Source organism: Arachis stenosperma, chromosome 3 (assembly GCF_014773155.1).
Source record: "Arachis stenosperma cultivar V10309 chromosome 3, arast.V10309.gnm1.PFL2, whole genome shotgun sequence".
Lineage (NCBI taxonomy): Eukaryota > Viridiplantae > Streptophyta > Magnoliopsida > Fabales > Fabaceae > Arachis > Arachis stenosperma.
The window spans coordinates 149,076,688-149,092,421 of record NC_080379.1 but is presented as its reverse complement, the minus strand read 5'-3'; the positions used below and the strand labels follow the sequence as shown (position 1 = coordinate 149,092,421).

General features: G+C 34.1%; 1 protein-coding gene across 2 annotated transcripts; it reads right to left on the bottom strand.

The window, feature by feature from the left end:
* On the bottom strand, positions 1–12,702 carry LOC130968363 (RNA cytidine acetyltransferase 1-like). 2 transcript variants are annotated; one of them, XM_057893587.1, is made up of 28 exons: positions 12,288–12,702; positions 9,440–9,604; positions 9,224–9,335; positions 8,978–9,069; positions 8,677–8,848; positions 8,456–8,578; positions 8,145–8,318; positions 7,846–7,956; positions 7,616–7,749; positions 7,437–7,530; positions 6,412–6,513; positions 6,000–6,136; positions 5,785–5,882; positions 5,475–5,598; positions 5,303–5,390; positions 5,110–5,209; positions 4,970–5,022; positions 4,387–4,563; positions 4,258–4,295; positions 3,581–3,674; positions 2,956–3,135; positions 2,769–2,877; positions 2,329–2,398; positions 1,870–2,017; positions 1,362–1,490; positions 973–1,098; positions 711–776; positions 1–579 (listed from the first exon to the last, which is right to left on the bottom strand). In XM_057893587.1, the coding sequence occupies exons 3-28, from the start codon at positions 9,326–9,328 to the stop codon at positions 325–327; spliced, it is 3,099 nt and encodes a 1,032-aa protein (XP_057749570.1). In that variant the 5' UTR covers positions 9,329–9,335; positions 9,440–9,604; positions 12,288–12,702; the 3' UTR covers positions 1–324. The 2 variants fall into 2 exon arrangements, with proteins under 2 accessions (XP_057749570.1, XP_057749571.1); XM_057893588.1 differs by having other exon boundaries at positions 9,440–9,592.
* Positions 12,703–15,734: the final 3,032 nt, after the last annotated feature.

The window sequence follows — 15,734 nt, the reverse complement described above, 5'->3', positions numbered from 1 at the left end:
TATACTAATACCCTTTATAATTGAATTTCAAATTCCGACCACCACAATTTCGAATATAACGTGAGACCAATTTAATCACCTGTGATCATTTTAATGTGTAAATTACAAAACTGGCAATTGCCTCCTACTGTCCTACATGGTCCACATGGCCATGCTCTGTAGCTAAGCTATACAAGAAAATGGGCTGGTACATGCATTCATATGATAGCTTCTAGCGAGGTCAAAAATTTTCCTGCATCTTCAACTTTGCATTATACAACACTCTTTTGACTGTGACGCAAACGATCAGTCAACTAACAGGTTTAACTTTGATTCTCCTCAAAGTCAAGTCCTTTTCCTTTTGCTTGATTTATTGCTGTGTTTGTCTTTTTCCCGCTTTTTGTCAGTCTTATGGCTTCTCTTCTCTTTTTCGGGTTTGACAACACTCTTACTGGATTTCACGCTAACAAGTCCGCCAGTGGGTATCTTTCCACCATTATTTTGTAACAAATTCTCAAGGCCGGATTCTCCATCTTGAATGGCATACTGTTGGATCATTTCAGGAGCAAAAAGTGCTTCTGTTTTTGACTTCATGTCATCCTATCCAGTAATAATAGTCACGCAGGAGTTCAGAGCTACTTCAAATGGGAGGTTGGAGAAAGGAGCTATGGCCGTATGGGGATCCACACAAGAATATTCAACAGAATAAAGCAAATGAGAAACAAGCATACCTCAACTTGTTTAGCTGCATTATTTAGATCTTCATCCACAGAGACACTATGAGGTTCCATAACAATCTGGGGGCAAAAACAGATGAAGGGTAAAAATGAAAAAGTAGGCACATTAGTGAGACATGCAAATGAGAACCAAATATTAGGAAACTTTATACACAGCAGCACACATATATGACGAGTTCACTGACCAATTTGTGAAGAATTCTTCTGAAAGAATAAAGCTATGGAATAGACAAGGTAACATTATCAATAAGCTTACCTCTTTCAGTCGGGGCAAGGTTGATTCGATCTCCTTGGATGCAAGACCATATAAATATTTGTAAAACTTCTTCATAACCTTTATAAATAAAGACAATATTTGTTGCCTTTCCAACTTCATTTGTTCCTATTAAATGAGAAGGGTATATAGAGGAAGTGAAACTATCTTTTGTGGAAGGAAAACAATAGGGAAAGATGTAAAACATGAAAACTATGTTTAATCATGACAAACAAGATAGAGATCTACTGAAATAAAAAAAAGTTGAATAATTTTGAATTTTGAAAGGAGGACTTCAGTTATCTTACATATACAAGCCATAAGGTGCCAACTAGTCATCTTAGTGATATTTCAACTTTCATCTAAAGAAATCAGTAAGTAAATAAACAAACCTCAATGTATGAAATGTTCTGGTTCTGCAGTCCAATGCACAGTAACACAGAAGCCTGGGCATATGACAATGTAACTGGAATCTTTTCTTGGAAGAACAGATGTGTAATGGTGGGAACAATATCTAAAATCTGTCCAACAAGGAGGGTCAAGATATACTTAAAAGCACTCCAAATCATATAGACAGGTGTTGAGAATCGTACGTATTGGCACAGTGAATTGATCATATAATATATCAGATATTCAGCAGTATGTATATGGGGCACAAAATTTGATCTTAGGCGACCTCCTCGAAACTCCCATTCACTTATTCATTTCTTAAGCATTATTTTACTTAAGGTGTTTTTCATGTGCACAAAATGAAATTCTACTTCAAAAAGGGAAATCACTGTGGACATGATCAGGGGAAAATTTTGTTCTTTGTGAAGAACCTCTTTAATCTCCGAATACAGAATTGAACATATCAAGGCACCACTTGGAAATTCTGGTCACTAATATATGAGATCTTACCAGATGGAAATCAGCTAGATTTTCAACATAAGCCTCCAGTCGCTTCATATCATGTGGTGATAGATATTCTCTAACAGATCCCAAATATTTATCAGAATTGGTCTTCCAAGGTTCTTGGTCCATGAAATTGATTTTTGGATCTATGATGCTGGATGCATTATCACAATATGAATAGAATAAGTATTTCAATGATGGCGATAAATATCAGGGGAGAAGAACCCATTGAGTTCAATGCACTCTAAATTTTAGTTGATGAGTATGTTATGCAACAGTCTTAGAAGTTTACGAAAAGCATAGGAAAATGAATCGCTTGACTTCCTTTCAATATCCAGGATCAAAAGTATTAACTGTTGAGTAAAAGCATCTATATAATTTTATATCTTAAAATTTTCATGGGGGAAATATCACATCAATGTTGCAAATTGAGAATGGAAAAAGATGTAAATTCCTAATACTAACCTCAGAGCAAGCTTGTATTCCATACCACGAAAAGTGGAAGCCAGAAGTCTTGTAAATCTTTGCTTAAAATCTACAAACAAAAATCATATAAAAATTAACAAAGTTAATGATCAATATTGAATGCAAATCATATAGCATACTTTCTTGAATAATCTCTTCCAAGAGCTTAAACTATTGCGTAAGGGTACATAAATGGCTTTATATTCAGCACCCTCCCTCCCCAACACACGGGCACAAGCATCTTATAAACTTAAAAAAGTGCGGGCTATGCACAGACCTATACCATGCTATATTATAGTAAAATTTAACTTTTATTTAGAAAATTGGGTGTAACAATGATTGAACTGTAAACCCCATAACAATAGAAACTTATGCAATGTCATGAATAGGCAAAGACACATAAATGGCTCTATATCCAGCACAAAGGAAGATGAACTCACCTTCATAAAATGGACCAAAAAAACCCCATTGATTTGATCCATCAACTTCAATTTCATCATTGTTCAAAGGTTTCAGGATCATGCACGTATGCTCACCAGTAACCGCATTCTATAAAGTAAACATATGTCATCCGTAAAATAAATTTCATTATTATTGTCTGCTGCCTAAGAAAAACTAAATCTTAACTGGAATCTGGCCAATGTAGAACGGAGCAAATGCATGCTTTCTCCAAAAGCGAAAAAGGTCCAAGGTTAACCCAAATGAGACGCCAATGTAATGGAGCTTCTCTGGGCGTCTTTCACGCAGATGTACCAGCAAATGAGGAAGATTTGTTCTAGGTTTTATATTTTCTTCGAGTAACGAAACCTGTATTGATTATCATCATATCATTAGAAAGGCTAAGCATATAGAAACATAAAGAGAAATTGATAAACTCAAGCAAAAACAATAACAAATCAAATTAAATCTGCCATTTTTGCTCCAGTTGCTTCCAGTCAACCGTATGTTTTAACTCAGATACCAAACATTACCCTAATGTTTATTATAGGAAGCAATTAAGAAGGCCAGGATACATAAGCAAGGACCTGATCGAAAGTACTTAATAATGAGTATTTCTTTACTATCTCTAACTATGAAATGATTTAGTAATATCCTGAAAACAAGTATCAGCAACTAATTGAAGCTTTCGCACTAGTAGTGGGCCTATAAAAGACTCCGGATAGCTCCAATATCCCCCTATGGCATAAATTAACTTCTGATAAAGAAATGAACAGAACTAATCTGTACATATTGGAGTTCAGCAGAAATATACCTTCTCTGCAGCTTCTGTAACTCTAACTTGTGGAGCTTGCACTTCATCTTCAACATCGATCTCAGAGATAGGAGTAAGTTGTCCTTCATAGTAACTGTAAAAAGTAGGCAATGCAAATGATCAATTGAATCTACATTAAATATTTTCACATATTTTATATATAAGACTAAAACGAGTGCCCTGGCCCCTGAGACAACATCTTTCAAAGCAGAGTATCAATGTACTGGATCTGGATGGTCCCTAAAAAGCTAAATCATTTTCCCTGGTGGACCCATGCTTAAGGCTAGAAGCTTATCCCATAAAGCTGCTCTCACCACTGGAAACTCTAATCAGCAGGCCCCATTCCAAGGCAACACCTTAGACTAAAAAAAATGGTAATTTGATGGAGAAGTGTAATTAAAACAACACGAATAATATTTTCATAATTATATTACTGCACCATTTAATACAATCCTAATTATAAGAGATATCAGCACCTACATTAGCTCTTGATTAGAATAATAATTGACTGGAGGCAGCAGCAACATATTTTCAACTACACAGTTGAACCAAGGCACACTAAAACCAAATAGATGTAAAAATAAACTTTTGAAGAACGCTTTAAGAAAGTTAAAAAGAATAAGGAAAAGAAGGCTAAAGTGAACATCAATTGAAGCAAGGAGGCAATCTGCTCTCACCGTATTAAAAGGTCAACTGCTTGTGAACCATATCCAAGCTGTAAAAGAAAGATGATGAAACGTAAGAGGGTATCACGCCTTTGGAGAATCAGGTTAGTAACAGAAAGATATGCCTTAATACAGAATTACCCTCATGGCACTTGGGTGTGTAGCAATTCGTACAATACGAGCACCAGAAAGTGAGGGGAAAACTGTATCACGAAATTGCTCACAGAATTTCCATGGAATTTGATCCCCAAAAGGCTGATGACCATCACTCAAGCTTTTGATTGCTGAATGGCGAGATATTTGCCCCTCAAGACAGACCTGTAAGCTATGAATGTCAGAAATCACAACAAATGGACATGCAAGCTAAACAGAAATAGGAGGATAAACATAACAAGAAATTATACTAAAACTAACACCAAGTAACTGTTGGTACACAGTAATACAACCCTCAAAGAATCACAGCCATTTGCTAATGCTTGTAGCTACACAGTTTTTACCCGTCACAATCAAGCAAGAACAACGGTTTAAGCTAAACAAATGAAACTTCACACATTGATATTAGAACTTCATAGTTCGTATAGTATATCAGTTATCACACATGTTAATCTGACGAGAGGCAAAGAGCATATAAGGAGAAAATTGCAGATCCTAAGGTTATGTCAAAACAGACCATGTGAAGAAATGTAACAAAAAGACAAGGATAATTTATGCCAACGATGCAAACCTGGATGACACACAAGATATCAGGAAGTTGATTCTTTGATTCGTCAACAGGTCCTGTAATTCGAATAGTAGTATATATCTAGTTCAAGCCACATCAATTTAAACACAGGAAAAAATAACTAGAAAGGAAAGCAAATCTACCAAGTAATACAAATAAGTGGTGTGCTGGAGCATCTGCCATCAGCTGCAAATCATTTGGAGAATTTTTGTAATGTGAAGCAACATACAAGGCCATCATTCGCTGCAAGAATATCAATATATTAGTACAGCAAATAAATACAGACATAATTATTTATCATTCCAGCCAAAATCATCAGATAATTCTGGTTTTTACCTGCAAAAACAATTCACTATCTTTATGGTAGGAAAAGAGGGTGTCCCGATTAACATAGTATAGATCACACTCACTGGGTGGAGGTAACCTAATTGCAAAACGAAGAACCATAAACAGAGGAAAAAAGGATGGTCCAAGTTTCCAATATGATATGAAAAACACTGGATATAACCTGCTAAGATTAGGGATGGCACTTGAAACATCTAAGCATAGTAGAGTGTTAAGCCAGTTCTCTATGGGATCCCCAGAAGCATATCTGATGGACTCATTCAGTTCTATTTTCTTAAATAGAGAACCTGAAAGATAGAACTAATAATTCAGCAATAACAAGCATGCACTTCTAAAAAATTAAGTATAACAGTCGGTAACAGTTGTTGAAAAGCAATCTTGATCCCCTTCAACTGCACCAAATTTCTCAGCATAAAATGGCATGCATATTATATATTTAAAATTGATTAATAAAAGCTAGAAGCACTAAGTACCAGAACCAGATCCCTCCGTGCTCTTGGAAGATACATGGCTTTGCTCTTCTAGTTGGTGCAGAAGTTTTAGCGATAATGAACGCCCAGTGCCTTCATAACTATCCATGAGTTTAAAGAGAAATAAGTCTCCCCAAAATTAAGTCACATCAGAAGTCAGCTCTATAAACAATAGGCACAGCAAACTTCATTAAATGAAAATGAAAAACAAGGCATACCCATTAACTGTCGATGACAGGAAGACAAGGTATGGCCCGAGCAAAGACTTCACAAGCGGCAGTGGAATGGCAGCTGCTTCATCAATAACCAATAATTCAACTTGAGAAAGCTTTTGATGCTCGTGTGGGAGTATATACTGAAAACCATTTAGATGAAAACACAAGTTCAGAATCATGTTTACAATTTCTTTATATATAAAAGAAGATTACCATTAGGGCTGTGTGAGGAATAATACAATATAACGGTAGGATAAAAGATATCCCTTACAAGAGACAAAAAAAAAAGGAAAGAAGATATCAATGTAGCATACACATCCACATTTATACTTATAGCATTACGTAAACATTAAGTTTCCTTAACATCAAGACATTTATTAACGTAAAAGCATCTGCATTACAAAAAAAAATTTACCTGAATTGTTTGTCTATGATGCTTGTAAATGTTAATCCTTACAGTGGTAGCTTTCTTGAATTCAGGATTTGCGCTTTGCACCACATCAAAATCAATGTGTTCCTGTTTACATAGGAAAGAGCAGCACTTTTGAATTTAATCAAGCTTTTATACACAAACCAACCGAAAGGCAAGAGGTTGGGGATTCAAATACTATAAACACTTTTTAGGAACATTCTATTCTCACTCACTCCTATTCCCCAAAAACATAAAGTTAAAAGGAGATAATAACATGCAAAATCCATGTGAAGTGATCAATCATTTGGTATCCTATTGACTAGAAAAGTAAACAGGTAGGTACACTTATAATATGAATGTGGAAACTTTAATATTTTCCTTGGTCTTCAAATGTATTGCTTGGAATGGAATTTAATAGGAAAGTTTCTTACATTTTTTTGGGAAAGAGAGAAAAAACAAATAAGTGGCAAATAAGCACGCCATAACACTCGGTATAGGGAATAATTTCAGACATAAATAATACATATTATTAAGAGATTTCACTATGTATAGTTGAAAGGATATGTTTTCCATCTCCATTACTTACCCAAATTGACTAATTATATGCACATGTTTTTGGTCAGACTATCAACACACCATTATCTATTCTCACTTGTACATATTAGTTCACGCTTTCCCTATTTCTCTTCTGTTCTCTTCAATATACTCATTTTTAAGATGAGAAGATCCCTTGATTTCTTCTTGGAAAGCAAAATAATATTCTCTTTATTGCAAAGTTTTCCTAGACAACCATTTGAATAAGAAAGTACATGTAGTCCAGAAGTTGATATTTAGCAATTAAGAGATGTCGGATGAACCGTTAGGATATCCAATATAAATTAAAATGTACAAGAAAGGTACTTAGGAGTTAGGACGCCAGTCCATTACCTAAATCTAACTGCCCATTTGCCATCAGTGCAGATTTTGCAACTTGTTTCTTACTAAAGCAATGAATAATGATAACAGCTGTAAGTGAAGAGAACTAGTACCTTGTACTCGAGTGCCTCAAAACCTTTGCATATAAATTCAAACAAGGTTTTCAAGTTCTCTGGGCTTGGTGCAGTTACAAAGATATTTGAATACCTACATAGGTAATCTCACAATCAGATCCAAACAAAGCCAATATAAATGAGCAATAACTGTATCTATAAGCATCAAAAGCACATACCCCACAGCAACAGCTCCAGCAATTGATAAACCAAGAGCAGCTGATTTCCCACGACCACGAGCAGCCAACAATGCAACAGTGCTACGAAGTGTCTTGTCCAGAACTGCGTCCAGAAATGTGATGACAGCTTTTCCCTATTACCAAAAACCATGTAAAGCTTGCATCCACCATAGAGGAAAAACTACTTTGATTAACCATGGTAGACAATCCAAGGTTGAGTTAAAACAAACCTGGTCCAATGTGCAACACTTCTTAATCAACGGTCCAACCGGAAAATCTTCATTGAGTTGTTCTTTAAGGTTTTTCAGGTCCTGCTCTGCTTCTGAGAGTCCCTCGGAGTCCTGAAACATCAATTTAGAGGCACAAAATTAGATAGTTAATAGTTTTAGTTGGCAGCCAAAAAAGGAGAGCAGAAGAAAAGAGCACATGGTAAATTAAATGTTTTTGGCAACATCATAATAAAAATTTCTCAAAATACAGAGCACAGAAACAAAAAGGAAACAGATAGTTATAGATGATATGATAGTACCTCCTTAACAGTAACTGGGCTAATAGACCTAATATGAGATGAAATTGGTAGTACATTCAACTCATCGTCCATGACCACACAAGCCTTGCAAGAAGCAAATGATAATAAAAAACGCTCATTAAAGCGCCCAGTAGCTTCAGAGTGAGATTCAGTCCGGAATCTATCATGGACATCCTGCAACCAGTGAACAACAGAAAATTTGCATTTTGTATGACTTAACAAAAAAGTAGATGTTTAAAATTCAAAATAAAAACAAAAAGAATAAAAGAAAAAGTACTTAAACATCAATTCTGATGAATCTGTGTTCATACCATCACCATGGTGTAGAGACTGGTAAGTGACGATAATGAACGAAGCAGCAGAACAATTAACCCTCCTCCCTCAACTGTTTCTATTGTTCTTGCTAGGAGATTAGGTGTCAATGCCTCAAAATCCTAAAAGGAAAGACAATGGCAAAATTGATGTATCTCAGTGGGAAAAAAAAAGAGACAAGGGAAAAAAACAAAGAAAATTAATAGGAAGCATAAGATACCTGGAGTATACACATTCCGAAAGTATTCCCGAGAATTCTTTCGGAATCCTTGTATAAACAATAAGTTAAACCCGTACTCTCTAAAAACAACGAAAAAGGATCAACTTTCTCAGGATCCAAAAGCCCCTTATGCATCAATTTCTTAACCTGCTTAGCACGTTTCTTCCTATGACTGCATTCACAATGATGATAATCATGTTAAAACCATGTCTACAACAACTCAAACAGAACATATACACTGGATTTACCACAACTAAATCGCATAAAAACAAAACCAAGGCATCAATTATATATGCAGAACCTGCTGAGTTCAAGTTTGTCCTTGTAACACCATAAAACAGTTGGCCTGGATTTGATTTGGGCCTTACTAAGCATGTAGTGAAGATTCACAATCTGCACACATTCGAGACTGTGTTTAGAGCTCAAAAGAAGGAATGCAATGCCTTCTAATTTCCTTCACAGTATAAAATTAAGCTTCCAAAACCGTTTAAAATTCTACAGAACCTATCACTGCACTACAGAAGGAAATGGCGTGTGTAATAGAGACCTGGTCACGTGACTTGTCGCCGATGATGACGAACATGGACCTGTGCCTTGTTTTGACGCCATTCTCTATGAGATTTCTGATTCGTTCGTCCACTTTCTTCCTCATCTCTTCTCTGCAGCGAAATTGAAGTTTTCAAATGGGTGATTAGCTCGCAAGGAGAGAGAGAGAGAGAGAGAAATAGCATACAAGAGATTACGATAGGAAGCAACACCGCACCTGACTAAATAGACGGTGGAGACAGCGGTGGCACACAGTGGCGTGCGTCGACGGCAGAAAGTGTGTTGAGGAATGAGGAATGAGGAATGAGGAACGTTGAATATGTCAGTTGGGTATTAGGGTTTATGGAGGGGTTAGCTTCGGTTTTTTCATCTATAATAAAAACTAACAAAAATAAAAGTTAAAATTAAAATAAAATAAGACTAATAGTCATCTCTTGGGATAGAATATCACTGAGACGTAGACAAAAGACAATAGGATAAAGACACTAAATTATTTTTTGTGTATTGTGTTCGAATACTATGTACAAAATACTAATGTAATATCCAATCTTACATTTGGATATACAGGGACAGACTAAAATACCATATAAAATAACTAAAATAGCCATGTAATTCCACATCAAGTACAAACTAATTTAATAGAAAATAAGAGTACATAGAAATACAAACAGAACTTGAAAAAAAATATTTGGAGAGACCAAAAATTTTAATAAAATAATATATAATAATATTTATATTAAAATAAATTTATAAATATATTTATTTTATTTTTAAATTTATTATTAATATGTAAAAATACATATGGTTAAGATTAATAAAAAAATAAATCAAAGTTTGATTAATAAAAAATTTTGTTTAAGTTAATAAGTCAAATTAATTTTAAATAAAAAATCAGTTTTGAAAAAAAAATCCGTTTTTACATGGAAGAAGAATTAGTTTTTGCATATAAAAATTATTTTTATTTAGAAAACCAATTTTTTTATTTAAAAACTGATTTTTCTTTAAATTATATAAAATCAATTACGACTTATAAATTATTTTTTAGCATTTTAAAAGATCAATTTTACCTTTGATAATATTTATCTTTCAAAAGTTTCAAGACTAATTATTTTTGTTATTATTTTTATTACAAATCAAATAATATAATATAAGGTTAAAATGGTATTGAAGTAAGAACGATAAAAAAGAAAAAATTATCTAGTCCAATAAAAAATTCTACAAAAAAAAGAGTACCTAAAAAAAGAAAGAAGGAGAACCAGTATCTTTGAGAACAATGCAATAGAAAAAATAAGAAGGAGTAATAGTAGAATAATAAAAAGTATCTATGAACACAAAAGTATAAAAAAAAACTGTCTCAAAGACAATGTGTTCAGTGTCCATGTTTCTGCTTTCCAAACAAATTTTAAACATGTATTGTCTATGTCTCTATGTCCTATCTCCGAAAACAAACGCTACCTCGAGGTTTTCTTTTAAAATATATTTTTTATTTACTAAAATATACCATTTGACATTTGTAGCATTTTTACCAAAATTTATTATATCTCTTATTTCGTTTATCTACGTATCTCGTTTACAGTTGTTACACATCATATATACAGACGTCACCACGAGTACAAATATAATATGGTGTATTGTGCCCAAGGTTTAGAAAACCGGACCGGTCAAAAAACCATTCTAATTACTGGTTCACTAATTCATTAGTTCAACCATGGTTCAATCGAAAAAACCTTTTTATAATAAACACCTGTTTCTATAAAAATTCAATGAATAAAGCAACTAGTTCTAAACGCTCTTCTTCTACACTTTTTTACTTCAAGAGGGGATCATAAACATCTGGTTCTATAAATAAACAAACTACAATGATATGCAATGCCAAAAATAGGCCAATGATAAAATAATAAAGGGTTTCTCTCTTCAATTCTATGTTCAAGCTTGTAGCATACCAGAATCAACAGAATAATACGGTTAAAATAGTCTTCCTTCTTAATTCTTATATACCTCAAAGAATTTCGTACAAAATGAAAATTGTACACAACACACAGCTTTAAAACAAAAACAAAACAACACTCAGAAATCAATCACCTCTTCTAAACACAGCCTTAAAACAAAACAGAACAACATTCAGAGTATGAGCATTAATCACAAAAAATTGATTTCTGAAACAACAAAAACAGCAGAACAACATTCAGAGTTTGAGCATTGATAACAAAAAATTAATTTCTGAAACAAAACAAACACTGCAAAACCAACAGAACAGCATTTAGAGTTTGAGCATTGATCACAAAAAATTAATTTCTAAAACAAAACAATGAAAACAGAATTTTTTTTTCTTCAGAAGAAGAAAACAACGAAAACATGAAGCATATAATAAATCAATGATTACCAATATCCAGCAAGAATCTCAAAGACAACAATAAATACGCAACAATTTAGCAAATAAACAAGAACAATACCTAAATAGAAAATCCAACAAATTAAATCACAGAAACCTAACAATTTAGCAAATTAAAACAACAGCAGCCCAACAATTTAGCAAATTATCAACTTAACAAGTTCAAGAACAGAGAATCACAACAAAAATAAAATAAAATAAAAATAACAGAAGAACAACAGAACAACAACACAAGAACAATTAGCAAATTAACAAGTTCTCACAAGAACACTAATGCAAGTGGAATCATCATGCTAATATGTTTTCAACAAAGATGCTATTTGTGCAGCTAAAATTTCCGATCCAATTATTCTAATTTTACATGCAATCAACTTACTAAGTTTCTAAAAGCCAGAAATGATAAAAACCAACCCGAAATATGGTTAAAGCATTTCATCAAACATGTTGAGTGCGGTAAATTTGAAACGAAATAAGAGAATTCAAAGCTTAGTATGAATGTGATAGAGAAGAGAACATAACTATTGTATACTTTAATTCAGTTTATGAAAAAAATCCAGACCACTGCCAAATCAAATAGTTACTTATTGTAATAGAAATAAGAAGTTGCAGAGTTTGAAGCAGAGTATTGGGGTTGTGTGAATGTATTGTCTGGTGGTGGGTTTAGGAAACTCACGGCGGCGACAAAAGAGAGCAGTTCGACGGCTAGGTGGAGCGCGCGGGTTGGTCGAACAGTTTGAAGCAGGGCAACGTGGCTTCCAGACGAACGCGAACCCAAACGGTGAACGGCAAGTGAACGCCGAGCAAACTTGAACGGCGAAGAACGCGAACGAAGACGACGGCTGAACGAAGTCGCGAACGTTAACGGCAATCAACGGCGGCGGAAGCGCGGCTGAGCAGACAAAGACGACGGACGCCGAGATCGAGGAAGCAGCTGCGATCGGTGACAGCGAACGGGGGTTGAAGACTTGGAGCACGAGGGAAGCTAGATACACGGACGGACGGCGGCAGTATGCCACTCCTTGCGGCGGCGGTTGTGTAGGCTTACAGTGCTAGGGTTTTTTGGGTGAGTTTCTGTCAATGAAAGAAAGGGAGGGAGAAAGGGAGAAAGAAACGAAGGAGCTTCAGAACCAAGAGTTAAAGTAAGCAAATTTGGCAAAAACGACGCCGTTTTTTTTCAAACCGGTCGGTTCACTGCCCGGTTCAACCGGTTGGAAACCGGCCGGTTCGATAGTTCTTCTCTGCTTTTTAGAAAAATGGTTTTAGGGGGCAAATCAGACCGTAATTATTGCTGGTTCACAATTAGACCAGTCGAATTGGCCGGTTCGATCCGGTTTTTAATTGTGCCTTATCTCGTTTACGGTATAAACAAAATATATGCAATATTATTTCATTTACACGATAAAGGAGATAAGGCTAAACACAGCCTATATATATACAATTCGTTTATAGTACCTAGGGGTGGAAAAAGGTCAGGCGGCCTGCCAGGGCCTGCAGCCTGGCCTGTATTTGGCTTGACCTGGCCTGGCCTGTTATAAAATAGGTACAGGCCCAGGCTCTTTTAAAAGCCTTACTATATTAATAGGCCAGCCCCAGGCTCACTAATTAGCCTTATAGGCTTGTCAGGCCTGCTTGGGCCTGTTAAAATATAATTAAATATATAAATAATTATTTATTATTAATAAAATTATGAGATATTTTAAATTTATTATATTTTATTATAAATATTTTTGTATATTTTAAATATGTTAAAAGTTTAAAATTTTTTATAAATATTAAATATATGACATATTACATATAACTATTTTTATTAAAAAATAATTTTTTTAAATAATATTTTTATTTTTGTAAAAAAAATTATCAGACCTTTTAACAGGCTTCAGGCCAGGCCAGGCTGAATAACAGGCTAAGCCTAGTACTTTATAAAGAGCCTATAACAGGCTGTAGGCCAGGCTCAGGCCAATCAACTGTATGACAGCCTGACCTGTTTCCACCCCTAATTAGTACCCTTTCGATAGGTTTTTCATCCATTTTTTCAACTTTCCTCCAACTTTTACCCTCTTCTAACCATATTATCGACTTACTTGGTGAGCATGGCGCGCGCAAATGCACATGATCTGGACATCAACCGACTAAACGCAACATGGCACATCGCGTGGCAGTTGATTTCAAGGTTAGTGTTGTTTTATTTCTGTTTATGTTAGAGCATGTATGTGTAGCCATACTTAGGGTATTTTTATAAAACTAATATACAACACATGTTTGCTAGATTAATATATTGTTATGAAAGGTTGATAGAGTATGATTTTAGGTATTAGTTAAATTAATTTCTTAAGTAAATGTTTTTAATTTTTTTATTTAAAGTAAGTTATTAGGTAGATGTTGAGTGATTAAGTTATTAATTATTTAATTAAATGTCATTATTTAAGTTAATTTATTAACTAGATGTTTATTAGTTTAGTTATAAATTATTTAAGCCAATGTTTTTTATTTAAATCAATTTATTAATTACATGTTTATTGATTTAGTTATTTACATGTTTATTAATATTGCCGGCAGTGCACATAATACTTTAATCGATCCGATTCCACAACTCGGTATTCAACATTTCTATGAATGCCATAATTTTTCTCTTGCATTACTGCATATCTACTTCTGAATTTGTGACCAACTCAAAACTCCACACCACCGTCTAAGTTGTAGTAGCCTTCACTTATGTTGGAAAATGGAGTTTTCTCATGCATTGCGTCCAGATCCAATGTCTAATAGTGACTGGATACAATTGATAAGGCCGAAATTGGGTACGGGGCGGACAAAAGATACTAAACTGATGGCTTGACCGTCATCTCTGGACTCTGGTACAAACTCGTCCTCCTCCTCATCTTCAGAAGAACCAATGTCGTTGTTATCCGTAACATACTCCTCATCAGAGTCCTCACTATCAACGTCCATGTCTTTCACTGGACTAGCAACGTGTAGTGGTGGTGGTGCGAGAGGAGGGTCGTCCTGCACAAAATCCGACTAGTCAGATCTGTTGCCACCGACATCACCTACCTCCAAAGAAAATTCTATCACTTATTCCGTCATGATTCTCCCATGGATGTCAAACATGAGACGCTCATGCTCGTCGCTATGGAGTCAAAACAAACGAAACCGATACCCCACCCTATCGATCTCTTTTCTCCCGCGACCACCAAATACCCAATATCAGACTCTTCAGTTCCGACAATAAACTTACTCGTCAGGTACACAATAGAATGGGATTCTCGCACTCAAATATCGCACCAGTATCACTATTTTTCATATGGCAATTGGGATATACACTTATAACCACATATCCACTACCACTAGACATTTTGGCTTATTTTGGAGAATAAAAAGGGTTGTACATCCTTTTGTAGCTGCTAAAAATTTATCCGAACATATCTCGTTTACACTGTAAACATTATATATATTCACGTATTTCGTTTGCAATGTAAACGAAATAAGAATATACGTATTTCATTTACACTGTAAACAAAATATACATATTTTTTCTCTTAAACGAGATAAGAGATACAATGAATTTTGGTAGAAATATTATAAATTGTATCTTTTGGTAAATAAAATATTTATTTTATTTTACACTGTAAATAAAATATACATATTTTTTCTCTTAAACGAAATAAGAGATACAATGAATTTTGGTAGAAATATTATAAATTGTATCTTTTGGTAAATAAAGTATTTATTTTATTTATTTAAAAAAGATTCCATCATGTCTTAACTTTCTTTTTCAAAATTTTTTAGTATTTTTTTTTCAATTTTGAGCATTTGTTTTTGAATAAAAACTGATGTGTAGTTGTTAAAATTAGTAATTAAAAATTATTAAATAATTTAAATAGTTTAACTAAATTATCATATAACAATTCTCAACTATGACTTTATACAAAAATAACTATGAGCTTCTACCTTTTTTAATTATTACCTTATAACTTGAATAAAAAAAATAATTATTTTTAATACTATCGTCTGTTTTCTTTTAACGATTGTTATGAGCCCAGCAACTAAATTAGTAAATTAATATTATAACAAAACTGTACTTTTATTTTTTATCACATAAAAAGATGTGTAGTTTCTTTAA